Source organism: Augochlora pura, chromosome 6 (assembly GCF_028453695.1).
Source record: "Augochlora pura isolate Apur16 chromosome 6, APUR_v2.2.1, whole genome shotgun sequence".
In the NCBI taxonomy this organism is placed as follows: Eukaryota; Metazoa; Arthropoda; class Insecta; order Hymenoptera; family Halictidae; genus Augochlora; species Augochlora pura.
This window is the reverse complement of record NC_135777.1, coordinates 4,959,103-4,976,616: the sequence shown is the minus strand read 5'-3', so window position 1 is coordinate 4,976,616 and position 17,514 is coordinate 4,959,103. Positions and strand designations below refer to the sequence as shown.

The 17,514-nt window shown below is 42.9% G+C and overlaps 1 protein-coding gene across 4 annotated transcripts in view; it reads left to right on the top strand.

The window, feature by feature from the left end:
- The window catches only part of Chi (LIM domain-binding protein 2 Chi), a 79,734-nt gene that overhangs the window by 31,479 nt on the left and 30,741 nt on the right, over positions 1-17,514 (top strand). For 3 of the 4 annotated variants that reach the window (XM_078182145.1, XM_078182143.1, XM_078182147.1), the window contains exon 2: positions 12,052-12,145. In XM_078182145.1, coding sequence (XP_078038271.1) covers positions 12,052-12,145 — 94 coding nt within the window. The remainder of the gene's footprint in view (positions 1-12,051; positions 12,146-17,514) is intronic. The other variant, XM_078182146.1, reaches the window with a different exon arrangement.

The window sequence follows — 17,514 nt, the reverse complement described above, 5'->3', positions numbered from 1 at the left end:
AATAGTGAACCACGATATATCGTTGTTCGGTACTAAGAGGGTTAATATATTCGTTTATAGAAATTCTTTTTAATTTGGTATTACTTGACATATTAGTTTCCATAAATGCCTTTTAATTTGGTATTACTTGATATATTAGTTTCCATAAATGCCTTTTAATTTGGTATTACTTGACATATTAGTTTCCATAAATTCTTTCTAATTTGTGCACCTGTAATCTGTTAGGGGAGGCTTTTCTGCAATTTACGTCGTCTTTTTAACCCTTTGCGGACGTGAGGCGACTGAGAAGTCGCCACGGCGTTTCGCTTGGCAGGACGTGTGAGAAGCTACAGTCAGTGTTTATGTTAAGATAATTCGTATATAAATTATAGAATTGTATATAACTGTATGTAAATTATATTTTTATTATATACAAATTAAGATAATTGTATACATTTGATATAAATGTATAGAATTGCATATAAATTGTATATAAATTATATTTCTACTATATACTTGTATATAATTGTGTATAAATAATATTTCTATTATATACAATTTAAGATAATTGTATACTAATGATATAAATGTATATAATTGCATATAAATTGTATATAAATTATATACTTGAATATAATTGTATATAAATTATATTTCTATTATATACAATTTAAGACAATTGTATGAAAATTATATTTCCATTATATACAATTTAAGATAATTGTATATAGGTTATATAATTGTACATAATTGCACATAATCGTATAAAAATTATATCTGCATCATGTATAAATTAAAATAACTCATATACAAGACACTCGACACATCTGAGAAAATCGCCTCGTCTTGCTATCTCACTTGGTCGGAAAAGTCATCGACCGCAAAGGGTTAAACTATCCCCAGTGTACATTTCCAGCAAACAATTTTATCCCAGAGTCTAAACGAATATGAAAATACAAAGCGTCTATTTTGGAAAAATTTCCGATCGAAGCAGAGAATTTTTATCAACGTCTCCATGTAGTATAAAAATGGTCCGCCGTCGAAAAATTAATACATTGTCGATTAAAAAATTCATTTAACTCTTCCAGCGTTTTAAACGTTGCTACAAACACGTGAAATACGACGCGATGCAGCTAGTAAAAAAGGCAATCGTAAGAAATTCTCTGACCGTCGAAAGAAGCGGTTCCGTTTACGGATCTGCCGTCTCTCCGCGCCTGTTTTCCCGCAAGTTCTCGCCTGGACGGACGGCGCGGAGCGAATTGATGGCCGCCCGGAGGCACCGCGAATGGGCCAGATATGCATCTGGCCAAGAAGAAGACCGGCGAAAGTCAATTATCGTGGAAAGTAACCGGGCCGCTCGCGCTCGCGCGCGCCTTTCCTTTTCCGTGCTGTTCAATGAAATTGTACTTTCAATTATCGACGCGATTACACGGGCCGCGCGTCAGCGAGATCGATAAACGCTCCTCTATCTGCGTCCTTATCGGGCTTAGACGTTACGTAAACGGCGTACTCCGCTGATAAGCGGGCCGGTGTGTGTGTGCACGCGCGCGTCCCGCCCGTCGTTCACGCCGACGAAAGAATCCGTGTCAATAGCAGAAACAATCGACTAATACCTGAGCGATCCGAAACTCGTTCCTCGTCACCGAGCACCGCGACCTTGGACGATTTTCCGACTTGCAAGGTGTAAAATGCTTGCATCGCGAAGTATTTCATTTCATTTATCGATATCGTATAAAATTTACTTTACCAAATTATTTTTAAAATATAGCTCTTTTGGAAATTTCAAACGAAGTACTTTTTACCATCGAAATTTTCTGTAGCATTTTATTACTTTATCGTATCCGATTTTATCCGGAGGTATCTATTATTGATAATAACATCGCAAATACTTTCTCAGTAAATATACCTAATCTGAACCGTGTTAGATTATTCTGAATTTTCCGTAATTGCAGACGCTCCGACGATCCTCGTCGCTCGTGGTCCGGTCGCGCGAATTCCCGGTTCGATCTCGCGGCGCGTCTCGCTGGCTCTTCGCGCGCGATCCCCCCTCCTTGTCTCCAATAAAAAGAACGAGCCAATAAATCCCGGAGTAACGATCCTTCTTCCGTTTTTATAGAGGCGTTCCGCGGACAGCGTCGTCGCGGTGCCTCGGACCGCTTTGCTTTCCTCAAAACAAAAGCCCGTAAAAGCGGCGCGTTTCAACGCCTGCTCGTATACCCGCGGAGCTTCCCTCTGTTGCGCTCCTAAACGAGTTACAGTCAGTCGTTCCCGTCGAGTGGCTCATTGAAAGTTCCACTCCGTGTGCCTCCGACGATCCATCGATCTCTCTCGCCACCAATGAAAATTAATTAGCGATCGGTTCTGCGAACGGGGACCGCTTTTTCTTGCTCGGTGGTGACAGAAATATCGAACGCGGATAGACGTCGTTAGAAACGGATTTTCTCGAGTATTTCCCCATGATGGTAAAAGTACCCATTATGGAACGCTTTTCAGAAGGTACAAGACCGTCGTCGATTTTATTGAAAACCGAACGGCGTTGTCCGTTGAATATCTATATACTATCTCCGTTCGATGGTTCCGTGCTTCCTAGGTAGCGCGACGAATTCTCAAATATTTATTTAACGCGGATAAGAAAATCGTAGCGATAATCGTTTAAAAAAATTGATCACGATTGACCGATGATGGTTCGTATTAGGTGATTTTTACCACGGTTCGCTGGTGTAAGCACTCGATCGGAGGAAATTGTTACAGCGAATTACGACGCCGGGCGGCTCGGGCTCGTCTCGTCGCGATAAACGCGGGGCCGCGGCGATAAAAATTCATAGGGCCTTGATACCAGCCAACTACACCGCTTAACGGTGAAAGTCGATGCGCCTCGAAACTCCCATTTTCGACAGCGATTCTATAAAACCTCGAATCGCCGTAAATAACCGCGAAGATGCTCGCCGAGCTCGCGAGACCCTCCCCCGGCTGCTTGTTTCCCGCGGAACTGGCCGGAATACAAATCAGACGGCCGGGGGGTTGCGCGAGCTTCTCTTGGCCCGCCAATAAACGCATCATTCATCCCCGGGGTAGTTGAACCAGTTACTGCCAGCTACCCTATTTCCCGTCTCCTTAGTTTATTCTTGGGCTTAATTAACTTTGAATTTCGCGAATCGGGCATGTCGCATTTTTCACAATACTGCTTTGCTCATTTTTAAATAGCCTCCATTCTTTAACACGTTAAGCGCCACGCGCCGGTTCCTAGGAACAGACGCAAGACTTTTCGGTCCATATTGACCAAACAAAAACCGGTATCGCATAATTTAAATGTTCAATCTCACAAGTAAAGCAAGGACCGAGACATTCGCCGCGATAGAAGCACGGAAAATCTAACGTCGGTCCGTAGGGACCGACGCGGCCCGAACGGAAAATCTAGGGACCGGCGCGTGACGCTTAACGTGTTAATTTCTTTTATTTCTTAACCACTTGCACTACGACTCCTTCCACGCTGCGTTGATTAGCACTTATTCGTTATTAACCCTTCGCACTCTTAGGCACCACAAAAATTATTCTACTACGTTCGAAAATAATTTTTATAACAATAAAGTTTGGATTTAGAAAATTGTTGTGTAAGTGAGATTGTCATAACGAGTTGCAAGAATTAATTTCGGACGCATAAAAGTGCACAGTTTATTGCATAGAATAGAAATACTATGGGCCAGGAAAATTGTTTCACATTTACAGTTGAAATGACTTCTAGTGCAAAGGGTTAATATTTTCCTTAATAGTAACAGACAATTCTTGTTTCTTTTATCGCCTTCGTTCGTTTCTAGACTCTGATAACGAAAGAAATAAATTTGATTTCGCAAATAAATTAATAATATTCATCTTTAGTAGATCTTGCATGAAATTTGTATCACGAGTCCGACTCGTTATTATAGTGCAAGGGGTTAATACAGAAATTTCGTACATCTTATTCGATAAATATAAAAATATGAATATAATATTTAAACGCACATGTATATATAATAAAATATAGATATAATCCCAAGTAAAAAGGGGTAATTCTGTTCCCATCAATTCCTCCGTATCATTATTAAGAGAAATGAATGTATGTATACGTGGCTGCTAGCACTTCGCAACTCCTTTCTCTTTCTCCCAGTATTCGATGAACATTTGTTAGTCTGCATCGTTGAAAAGAAACTTCGAGATTTACGCCAGTTCTTAGGAGATGTCAATTAAATCGCTAAAGTTGTTTTTAGTAGCGGGATCTCCGGAAGTCCGGCCGCGGGGCACAGTAATTGGCTCCTCCGCTTAATTGGTGTTAATATCCGAAGTTCGCAGACGCTACACGTAGCCCGTAATTTTTCATCGGCGCGCCCGGAGAGTCGGAATAATATTCGAGGCTGCGAGCTGCGGGTAAATCGCTCGGAAACTCGCGGAGCGGAGAGAGCGCGCGCGCGCGAGCGAAAGAGAGATATAGAAGAGAGAGAGAGAGAGAGAGACTCCGAATGCCCATCGCCGTTCAGCCCGGCGTGCGTGTGTGCGCCATTCTTCTATATATAGACTTCGAAAGGGGGGTTAGCATGACTCCCCAGCATTGATCGCAGTGCCACCCCATGAGCAAACCCCTAATAACACCCTCCACCTCCTCCGGCCCTCCCACCGCACCAGACTCACCCTCGGCAGCCACCCTTCCAGTCTGAACTGCGCCCTTTGCTAACCCAATCTGAGACCCCTGCAGGCGACGGCTCTCAACCTACGGTTCCCCGGACGGCGATCCGGAGAGGCCAGCTGGCCAGTCAGCTGATTCCTGCCGGCACGCCGTGGCCGGGACACCCATTAGCCGCGCCAACTAAACCCATTAACTCCCACGGACCGATAACGCCTCTGGCCGGACCCGGGGACCCCTCTTCTTCGTCCGGCCGCGCGAAAACCTCGCGACACCCCGCGAGGACACCCCGCTGCGTGGACACCTCGCGCGAATCGCTTCGAGACGACCCCCTTCCTTCTTCGAACGAGCCATCGCCTGGTCCACTCCAAGAATATTTCCAACCCCATCGAACGATCCCAAGGTCGACAACCAGGCCCATTCTCACCTGGCTGGAACTCGCGAAGCCGTGATTCCACAATGCGTAATATCCCCGCGGAAACAATCGCAACGTGAAACATACCTATATTCTACCCATACCTATTCTATCCGTTCTATTCAGGCAATATGGTTCAGCAATTACATGGGAAAATTTTATAACAGTACATTCAGAGAATCGAATGGATCCTAGTCGCATGGAAAGCGCACACTTGCCGGAAAATTCCCGGAAGGGCTGATTTCTTTTCGGTCGTGGTTGCTGCGCGCAGTGAAAGTTTGTCATCGACCAGGGATTAGTAAACGTATCGGTTGCACGATCTGTTACGATCACGATCGTCCGTGCCCAGGGTGGGAGAAGAAAAGATTCCGAAGCGGCGTGCGACGAATTAATTAGTTCGATCGCGGCGGCCGGCAAGTCTCGAGTGAACGAGAACCGCGATTCTGCGATTTACGCGAGGCCGGTTAACAATATATATATTGTTATTATATATATTGTTATGCAATGTATATATTGATATTATATATATTGTTATACAATGTATATCGCGCGCGACTTTCGCGATCTCTGCGAATACTTTAATCTTCGTCGGTTTCCGGGATCCTCGTCGTCGCTTCGCGTTTCGTACGCGAGCGTACCGCTTCGCGAACCAAAAGGATAATTACTGATAACAGAACGTGGAAGTCGGTGTGAACGCGCTGCATCCAGGTGAGAGCACGTCGTTGAAAGTCGTGCGAATTGAGCGTCGTTTCTGCCGTGCTCTTTTGAACGAACTCTTCCTTTTCGTATTAATATTTCTGCATTTATTTATTCCTTCGCGTAAGCAAACTTTTTATTCATATTCTATTCTAATATTATTATTAATTCATCACTAATATTATTATTAATTAATCACTAATATTATTATTAATTCATCACTAATGTTATTATAAATATTCTATGCCCCGTTCTGCCTAAAATATTCCGTCTGGTTTATTTTTTCAAACACCGACACCGATTATTCGAACGCATTTGGGCGCCATTTACCCCATAGTAAATCGAAGCCGAGGCTTCGATTAACCCTGACAGAGCCTTGTTTATTATTAATCCTCCCGCGGTGTATTTATAAATAAATGCACCGTGCGATCATTTTTTCGCGCGGGGCGCGGCCGATCGATGCTTTAAATTAAAATAGGCTTCGGTAATTATAGACGCTTGTTGACCTTCGGCACACCGAAAACTCGGATACTCCTCCGCTTCGTTGCACATTCTGCGAACCGATGCTGCGCCGCCTCCGTTCGACCAATGTTCACCAGTACCACTTCTCGTCGTTAACGTAATAAAATATATAAATAAACGCTATAATAACGAGTCAGACTCTTGATAAAGATTCCACATGAAATCTACTATATGTAAATATTCATTTCTTCTACATCGAAATCAAATTGAATTCTTCTATTATCAAAGTCTGGAAACGGAAGTAGATAAAGGACGGGGAGAGCTATCGTTTGCTTTAACATTTAACCCTTTGCACCCGGAATTATTTCAACTCCTGTACCAAGACGTTTCATTCAACTCACGGTACTTCAATTTAACACGATTTATTTCGAGTTAAGCACGCGATGTTCAGCTTAATTGTCTATTCTTGACAATGATATTTAAACTATTAAGTCTAGTCATAGATAACTTCTGTATTTTAATCAGATATTAATCTTGTATTTTCTTTTCATTTATTCCGTTTTGCTTTCTTCGTTTCATTGATATTTAATCAAAATAATGCTTGTTTGTTTTAATGATAAAATCAACGCGTTGACCGCCGCGTCACTTAAATGTGGGTGACACAAATTGTTGACCAATCTTGAAAATTCATTAATATATTTGTACAAATTAAATTTGACTAGAATATCTCGGATGCGAAAGAGTTCTAATGCCATCCCCTATGATAAATATTAATTTTCTAGTTTCGCTTTAATTAATTAAATTGCTTCAACTATGTGGAGATTTTAGTGATTAATTGTCGGCGCTGAATGTGTTAAATAGCGTGACAATTTCTTCTGATTTTTTACCAATCCTATTGCAACATTTGCTTCGAGTGATACGTACATTGTATAAAAGTAGTTCTTAAATTTCGCAATTTGGAAAAACAATCGTAAACAAAGAAACCGTCATTTGAACGTAAAGCCTGGCGTCAGAGAACCGAAATTGGCGTTGTCGATTGGCGCAGTTAAGGGTCGCCGTCGAATTCACTTGGAACTGCGAGAGAAATCAGCGCCCGGTGACCTCTCAGGTGCCGGGGTAGAAGGAAAACTGCGGCTGGATTTCCGTGATCGGTCGCAATCTAGATGAATCAGAGCACGAATGGGACGAGAAATTTGTCGAGCGCGCGTCCCTGGTGAACCGTGCACAACAGTAGGTTACCCTTGCAACCCTTGAGCCCCCGACCCCTTCCCTGGCAAACTCACCCCCGGCCTGTGTACACACGCGCGCGCTCGCGCACACGCACCCCCGCACAGACGGGGGCGCGCAGTGACGTGTCGTCAGGTCCCACGCCGGGCGATTCTCCGGAGACTGGAAAGGCCAAGTTCTTTCCGCCGCGATCGATCTTGCCGATGACATTCGCTACGCTCTCCCCGTGCCCCGTGACTATCGGTCGACAAGAAATCTCGCCGATCTACAGCGCCCCTCCTCGAGAACAGGCTTCTATGTTAACACGATCGAGCCACAAAAATCGGGTCGCGGACCTTCGAGAACACGGTTGGCGCCGTGATTAGGGGCTCGAAGTAATTGTTACATTTTTGTGGGCGGTACAAAATGTTATTTTCACTGTATTTCTAAGACATTAGTTCTGATGTATCTCTAATATATTACTAGGTTGTCGAGTATGAAATGGAGCAAAAGATGCTCATAATTGTATTCGATTTTTTCCAATAAAAATTATTTATCTTTAATCAAAGTATGCACTCATATTATCGATACACTTTTGCCATTTTAGAGGTAACTCATTTTAGAGGTCACTCATTTATTCCTTTGCTGTAGTAGCCTGGATCACGGGAGTCGATGAACTCTTGAAACGTCATTTTGACAGCTTGTGCGAAATTGAATTTTTTTCAGATAAAAAGTTGTTCAAATTTTGAGAGAAATGATAGTGGGGCAAGATCTAGCGAGTACCAGCGAGAGATTTTTCTTAATAAGACCAGACAATTCTTGTTTCTTTTACTGTCTTTATGTGCGTTCGATTTTAGACTTTGATAACAGAAGAATAAATTTGATTTAAAATAAATCAATAATATTCGCATGAAATTTGTATCACGAGTCTGACTCATTATAATGCAAGGCTTGTACAAAAAAAATTGCAAATTTTTTCAAACTAAAATATGCGTTAGAAAGAGGCAAATATGTACCTTTCACACGAAAAACAATTTATACCAAAATACGGCGGCTAAATGAGGTTATGTGCAATTGAAAGTAACATGAACTTTGCTCCATTTCATACTTGACAACCTAATATTTCTATAATCTCTGTCTATCGTTCCTGTCGTCAATCGACCACTATAATCCATACATAGTTAAAGCAATTGAATTAATTAAAGCGAAATTAGTAATTTAATATTTATTACAGGGGGTGGAATTACAACAATTTCGAAATAATCTAGTCAAATTCAATTTGTTCAAATATATTACAATGAAAATGAATTTTCAAAATCGGTCAGAAATTATTGTCACCCATAATTGAGTGACGCGGCGCTCAACGTGCTAAGACGTTCTTTACATATCAGTAAGCATGTAAACGCGTATCGATTAGAAAATGTATTTGCGCGACTTGCTCGAACTTGTAGTATTCTCGATCGAGCGTGTGCAGGACGTGCGTGGCTAGGAATCAGGTGACCGAATTATTTGATCGCGGCGCGAGCACGTGTCGCTGACGGTTCGCAGAAAGAGAGAGAGAGGGAGAGAGAGCGGCGTCGATATTAAAATCGATAACGATTCCGGTGAACGACGGCGACGGTTGTTGGCCGGACCGCGACCAGTCAGCCGGACGCTAATATTTTGATGCCGCCGATCAATTGGCCGTGTTACGAGCGACCGTTCCACGGCGAATCCAATTTTCAAGAATTATCCGGCCGCGCCGCGTCGGCCCTACCGATCCGGGGGGGAACGTCGAGATCTCGCGATAGACGCGTCCGCGCCGTCAGAACTGCGCCTCGAGACGTTCTTTCCCGAGTCATTTAGAAACCAGAATCAGATCGCTCGGATCTCTCTGAACATTTTAGTTTCAGCATGTTCCGCGCTGCTTAGGATCTGCTACAAATTGAATAAATTCCCGAAGGGTTAACAAGAAAATACACCCCCAGCTCGCAATTCGCTGTTTGGATTGACGTATCAGCCCGCGACGCAGCTTCTATTGTGTCGCGTTCGTCGTTCTTCTCAGTCCCTTTTTTTCCTCGTCGGAAGATTCCAGGTCAAAGTTCCGCGAAACTCCGGCGCGGCGCGAAGAGGAAAGCGTCCGCGCGGATGATCGATATCAGTGCACAGTCGGTCGATTCCGTGACCCACGGATGCGCGGCTGTTATCGCCGTTGCAGCGCCGACGGTATTCTCCTTTGTACAATCAAGCCCTATATTCGATTAGAACTTTGCGACCGATACGGCGTACACATTGGATTAATATATCCGCGCGGAATACGGAACTTGCGAGAGCCGATGGCTAAACGAGAACCGAAACGAAATTTCAGCCCCGGGAAAACCTCCGCGGCTCAAAGGGTCCAAGGAAATTGCTCTATTGTGTCCACCCGCGCGTCCGGAAACGTCCGAACTCGTTTTCTCGTAATGCGACCGCTACACGAGTACATGGAATCATTCATTTGACGGCGGCGTGATGGATGTTGCCGAATTTTCCGGCGAGAATCGATCGATTTCTCTGCATTTCTGACGCCGGGTCTCACTTCAGACCTGCTCGTTTACGATAATCAATGTCCTGCAAAATTAATGAGCACCGCCTGCTGTCCGAAATTATTAACGACGGGTTAGTCGGGCCGTGTTAAAATATACTTTGTTTATAAAAAAGCCGCGGTAGTGGCGTGAAAAAGAAGTCGTGTCTTTAACTATTGTCTCACGCTTTTAACCCTTTGCGGTCGAGATTGGTAATTTTTATGCCGGTGAAAATTATCATGACATGTTTCAAAATAATTTTTACCAGGTTTATTCGCATTCAAGAAATTAAGAGCCTATTAACTGTCTTTTTTTTCTTAGAGGTTTTACGTCGCATCAGCTGCAAGGCTATTAGCGACCTTCTATTTAAATAGACCTTATATTTTTATTAACTGTTGCACAAGCAAAATTTAGCTACAATGTGAATAATGCGCCAGGTTATCTAAAATGGGAATGTTTTAAGTCGGAGGAAATATTTTCGATTTAAAATGGCTCCGACCGCAAAGGGTTAAATTCTGTCCTCAAGGGATGAGAAAAATCTGTCTCCAGAATCGAAGGACGAGTTTCGTTCTCGAATCCATCGATCTCTGGATCGGAAGCGGTTCAGGAATCTCGATCCTGGTCCGCGGGGAAAAATGTGATCGCCGTCAGTGTTTTCCTCGACCGGCTTCCGCTTAATAAGGATAATTACGGCCGGCCGCAATTTACGCCGTTACATCTCTCGGCGTCCGCGCGCAATTTGGATCGCGGAGGACGGCGTGTCCGATCCTGGTCGACGTGACGACGCCGCGCGTCGGGGCCCTCTCTCTCTCTCTCTCTCTCTCTCTCTCCGTCCGTGTCGTCGGGGATCGTATCATGCAAATTGCGCGACGGAACACGCTCGAGGAACTTCGGGAAGCTTGCCTCGCGTCGCTCGAATAAGTTTCGTGTCTTTCGCCTTTCCCTCCCCCCTTTTTCCTGTCCGAACAAAATTACAAGGAAAGTTTGAACTTGGCGCGCGCGCGCGCACTCGCCGATCTCCAAAGAATTCGCCAGCGATTCTCCTTTTCCGTGGAGAGGCGACTTCTCGTTCCATCCCTCGATCTCCTCGCGGCGAAGCTGCGCGCACTTACGATTAACTGATTCGTTCGGATAATCGGCGAGGAAATCGGCGCGAGCTATCGCCGGCATAACAGGTGTCCGACACGCGTGCACGCGCGAACAAGCGGGAGACACGCGCGAACTTATTAAACCTGATTTACGCCGGTCGCTCAGTCACGACACACCGCGCGATCCTGCATCCTCGCATTGTTAACCGATGACAACGTTCGACGGACGACTATTCGCGCTCGTATCTGGGCGACCGCTAATTTGCGTGTCCCAGATTTTCGGCGTAATTAACTCTTCATTTATCGAATATGTCGTGTTGTATTTTTAATCAACCCTCTGCACTCCCCGCCATCATGGATGGCACCTACCAGTGCTTATGAACATTTATATTATTTATATATTATATAGTCTACGTTATATATGTATATTATTATAATATAGTATATAATATATAATAATATAATTAATAATATAATTATTATAATATATTATATTATATTCTTCGCCGCCAGCTCTTAGAGACTCTGGTCGACGCCACTATAATATATTACATATTATGTATATATTATAATTTTCGATTTATATAAATTTGTAGACATCGAGAAATAGTTGCAAATCGCTAATATACTTTAACGTTTAGTCATATGAGAGGCGGCAACTTGTTAAAAGTGCAAATTGTTAAAAACCTGTAAAAGTTTAACCTGCCCGAAAGGTCCAGAATCATCGCTCTCGCGAATTTAGTCGTTACTAAAAAATCGTGGCGAAGTAAAAATCCCTTGCATCCGAAATGCATCTCGAGATCGGAATCGAATCCAACCGTATCGTCCCCGACATCGGGTTCTCAAACAAATAAGTCGTCGCGGTATAACTCATTATAAAACACTCGGGTGTGACTTATTTGGCTGAGAACCCTGCTGCCCGACATGCATGCGACACGCGACGACCCACACCAGCGAAACACACTGTACACAGCACACCTAACATGACCGATCGGTCTGATCTGACAGATCGTTGCCTGTCCCCAGGAGGCATACTCCGTACTTTGGCCAGCCGGACTACAGGCTCTACGAGCTGAACAAGAGGTTACAGCAGCGCACCGAGGTGAGTACATACAACTTTTATTATTAATTTAATATCGTCTTCTTTCAGCCTTTAGCGACCAATCGAACATTATGTTTGCAAATCTGTGGTATCGCATTCGTCTTGGACCACGTTGTTTCCACAAATAAATGAATGAATATACGAATAGATCAATTAATAGATAAGTAAATAGATAAGTAAATAGATAAATAAATAGATGAATAAATCGATAAGTAACTAAATAAATTAATATATGAATAGATCAATTAATAGATAAATAAGTAGATGAGTAAATAGATGAATAAATCGATAAGTAAATAAATAAATGAATATATGAATAGATCAATTAATAGATAAATAAATAGATGAGTAAATAGATCTCTATTATATATTATTATAGAATATATTATTAATATATATAATATATAGATATATTATTATAGAATATATTATTAATATATATAATATATAGATATATTATTATAGAATAAATAAATTAATATATGAATAGATCAATTAATGGATAAATAAATAGATGAATAAATCGCTAAGTAAATAGATAAATTAATATATGAATAGATCAATTAATGGATAAATAAATAGGTAAATAAATAGATCAGTAAATAGATGAATAAATCGATAAATAATTAAATAAATAAATAGGTGAATAGATAAATGAGCGAATGAATGAGTTAAATAATCTGGCAAAATGAAGATCGCGTAATGGAATCGAGAATACGAAGTCGGCACGGTCAGATTCGCGAATGGTCTGAACGCATCGGAACGGAACCGATCAAGCCTCCGCGGACGTTCGATTCCGTGCGTTATAAAATTATCCAGCCCATATACCCGCGGTCGAATGAACTGGCCGTCCTTTCAGAGATTCCTGATAACCGCGAGATAAGATATAATCCTCGGGAATAGATTATCGTACGTGCACATGTCGTCTCTTTCCACGGGCTATCGAGTTTTCCGTCGATTTCAGACGGGCCGGGGACGGCGGATTAATAGATTCTTTCCGCGGGGCTCGATTTCATGCGAGTTTCGAGGGATCGGGGACCATACATCGAGAACCGCGTCGTCGTCGTCGTCGTGGTCGTAGTCGTCGTCGCATTGACGGCCCGATAGCCGAGAGAAATTCTCGGCCGTCCGAACGGGAATTTACATTCTCATTTTTATTCCCCTCGATTTCATTTAATAGCCTTATCGCGTACGAGCCTTCGTCGCTGACCCGGCCCCCAACCCGATCCACGCCGACCCTCCACGTGGGATTTGCTTTTCTCAATGAAAATCGCGAAACTAGAGTCCGCGAGAACATAATCTTTGCACTGTACTGTCGCGTGTACTCGGCACGCGCTTCCGTGGGTTTGCAAGTTTCGTCGCGAGGATCTCGAAGGTCATCGATGACGGTCGCTCCTTGGTCAATATCAACGCGTTTGTCGCCTAATTTTTCATCCTCGGCCGCTGTTCTCGATCCCGAGGAGCCAGTTTATCTTAGCCAACAGTGATCAATGCGCCATTAGGACAAGCCAACGCGAGAAGGAAAAAAGGGACAGCCGGACAGCGAAAGACAGAGAGAGAAAGAGTGAGAGAGAGCGGGAGATAAAGAAGGAATAGGAGCAGGGGTTAATGTGTCTTAATGAGCCTCGGATACCTAAGCACCGCGTTCATTAATCTCCGTGGACCAGATGGACAACCGGTCCCCGGTCTCGAGATCCCGATAATATCGCGATTTACATTTGTCACGCAGCTCCGTATCAGCGCCCGAAAAAAAGCCTCACAATTAACCCGTCCCTGGATTAGAGACCGTTTCCTTCCGACGTCTTTTTCTTTTTTTTTTTTCGGCGACGATAATAACGCGTCGACGGAACCGGGCGTGATTGATTCAGCGCGGGACACGCTCGATGATTGATCGATCCCGAGGAACCGCAACCGTTCGACGATCAAATAATTTATTTCGGCACGCAGCGGTCCGCGAATTACAGGCTCTGTGTTTAGAATTCAATTTTCCAAGTTTAAGATATTTCAATAATTTTGGTTTATCGTAAAATGATAGATTTTTCTGTGAAATAAAAATCGCGCGGACTGATTTTTGCACTGAGTACAGGCGTGTCGAAAGTGCAACGAGATGTTCGCGACGAGCGAAACTCGGTGTTTAACCCTTTGCGCAGATTTCGCGAGCCGCTTGGCACTGTTTATTCTAAATTTTGTCGAATCCTTAATTTTCGTGATTTCCTTGTGAAAGGTATACTCCTTTTCTATTCGTCATTATTGTTCCGGTTAAATGACATTGCATATTAATTTTCTATTCGTCATTATTGTTCCAGTTAAATGACATTGCATATTAATTTTCTATTCGTCATTATTGTTCCAGTTAAATAACATTGCATATTAATTTTTAGCCAAGTATAATGGTAATATAGCGTCTATCGATGAACATTGGAGTTCTGTGTTAAGTCGTACTCAAAGGGTTAAGTGCAAGGGTTCGAGCAAGGTTGTGGAAAAGAAGATACGAACCGCGGGTCGACAGATTCTACGAACGGATCTAATAAGTGTCCACCGGGCGTCGGCACCGCCGTTCGGGTCACGTGGCATCGATGCGCTGACCCGCATTCGCGGGGACGCGCAATGAAACCGCGAGGCCGTGTGCACGCGTTCGAACGCATCGACGTGAAGTATAGCCACTAACGAGCCGTGGAAACAACCATCGACCGTCAAAATTTCATCGCTCGGAACACTTGCCATCCCCCTGTCGTCTTCTCTGGCCAATAAATCAAATCCCGGCTAGCGCGAATGGCCGGCGAAAACGTTCGACGGAACTATAAACTAATTTTTATTCGAGTGGAATAAAAATCGGCGGATATTGTCGTTTGTTTTATTTCGCTCCGATCGCTGCGGAAAGCCGTTGTACCGTGGACTTATTTTTTAATGAGATCACCGTGTGCTATTTTCTAATTTTATCGTAGCACATGGAATATCCATTCTTTTTAACCCTTTGCACTCGAAGCCATTTTAACTGTAACTCTGAAATCATTTTTCTGCTGTACAGTATTTCCATTTTAAGCGACCAAGTGTATTTTATACATACCAAATTAACTCTTGTTATTCATACCAACGGTTCCATGTTCAACAATTTTTCTAAAATTAAACATTGTTGCTATAAACATTATTTTACAAGGTGACATTTAATTGGTGCCTCGGAGTCACCAATCGAGTGCGAAGGGATAACACGTTGACGCCGGCATGCATCACCTGTGGGTCACACATACATGTCTATCCTGTGAGGCGGCGCGTATTTACTTATTGTGCTTATATTTCACAAAACAGGTGGTACAAAATAGGTTAATGTTATTTTATCTCAATACTGTAAACAGATATGCAATTATAAGAACGTAAAAATTCAATATTATAAACTTAACCCTTTGCACTCGGCTGTCCCCTCTCAGGGGACATCGTAATTCTAGTATATGACTAAACTAAAAAAAGTTTATTAGCGATTTGCAACTATTTCTCGATGTCTACAAATTCATATAAATCAAATATTATTATAACAATATTATATTATTATATAATACTATGTAATAATATTATTGTTTATAAGCGCTGGTGGGTAACATCCATGATGGCGCCGAGTGCTAAGGGTTAATATAAAATTTATAATAATTAAAATAAAATAAAAAACAGAAAATTGAAATAAACTTATTATTTAATTTTCTTAAATTTCGAGCGCCGTGTTGCAGAGAAAATCGCGAATATCGTCGCCGACGTGTTAATTTTACGAAATAAGAACTCGATGACGCGTCTCGCGCATCGAAGAAATTTCAACAGCACAATTGTTTTTCTATTCTCTCCGACAGTAATTGCTCTCTTTTTTTTCGTGGCCTCGCACCCTCGCATCGTCGATCGCGCAACGGTTTCGCAGCCATGGTTGCTCGGTCTGGGCCGCTCGAATATCGCGATATTCGAGCGAACGGCATAGCGTGTCGCGCGCTCATAAATCATCTTTTCTCGCGCTATCGTCGGATCTCGAGTGTTGTCAGCGTGCGTGTGCATGGTTTCACCGTTGTTTCTTCTCCCGCTTCCGTCAGACCGTGCCGCGAGCCGCCGCCGCGCGACGCGTTTTCCTTTCCCTCTTCTCTGAAATCCGTTCCCCGCGCGAGCACTGTCAAAACCGACCGGAATTCGCAATCAATAATCGGCCGGTTACGCAAGCTTTTCCCGCTCGAATATCAATTTCCAGCCACGGGCTCGAAGATGAGTCAGCCGCGCGTGGGCGGACAACAGTCGAAAGGTTAACGAGGGGACCCGATCACCAAGTTGCATTACATAAAACCGAAGTAATTGGAACTTGTTGCCAAAACACGATTTTTCCGCGCGCGGACGGAAATCGGAGCGGAATTTCATTCGCTGTAATTTAATTCTGTCGAATAAATCGAATAAGAATCTATCCAGACAAGAGTGATTATTAATATATAATTAGATTAAGAATTTATCTAGACAGTGACGAGAATCAATATATAACGAGAATAAGAATTTATCTAGACAAGAATAATTATAAATGTACGATGAGCAGTCGTTCGTTGAATAAAATATCAGGCGAAAAAGAGATCGGCTCGGACAATTATCCTAAATAAATTCGAGATAATACGAATAACGTCCGTGCGGCCGTAATCGATTGTCAGAGATGGACGATAATGTTGCACAAAGGAGTCCATCGGAATATCGTATGCGCCCCTAAATTTTTCATTCGATACAGCCCCGTGGCAATTTTTTTTTTCTCTTCTCCGAAGCGATTTTAAATATTGCAAAAATCGATTCCGCCGCGAGTCCGCCTCGCCGGAGGGGTTAAACACGCCCCCGCATTTTCATTTCACGTCGGTTTCTTCGTTTCCACCGGCGAGACCCGTAACTTGTCGACGGAGGGAGCAATTATTAATGATCGGATAGCGAGCGTTCGATGATTCCAACCAACGACACGAAAGACAATCGTTTCTCTCTTACTATAATACGTTAAAAATCGCGAGACGCAACGCCGTAACGCAACGAATATTTCTTTCGATCAACTCTTTCGTCGACCGTCCAAATGCCATACAGCAGGGCTTCTTAAACTATGGGTCGCGACCCAAAATGGGGCCGCGTAGCAAAATTCTGCGGACGCGAGAGATTTTAACACTAAACGTACCAAGAGGGGTCAAATGACCCCTTTTGAAAATTTACTTTTCTAATTCTTACATTTATTGTTATTTCTGTCGGTCATTTGACTTTCTGTAAATTCTTATATCATCCGATTATTCAATTTCCCACTTTCCGTTTTTCTCGTAGCTTATTTTTTACCGACACAAATTCTATGGTAAGATTAGGTATAGAAAAATGCCGGTACGTTTAGTGTT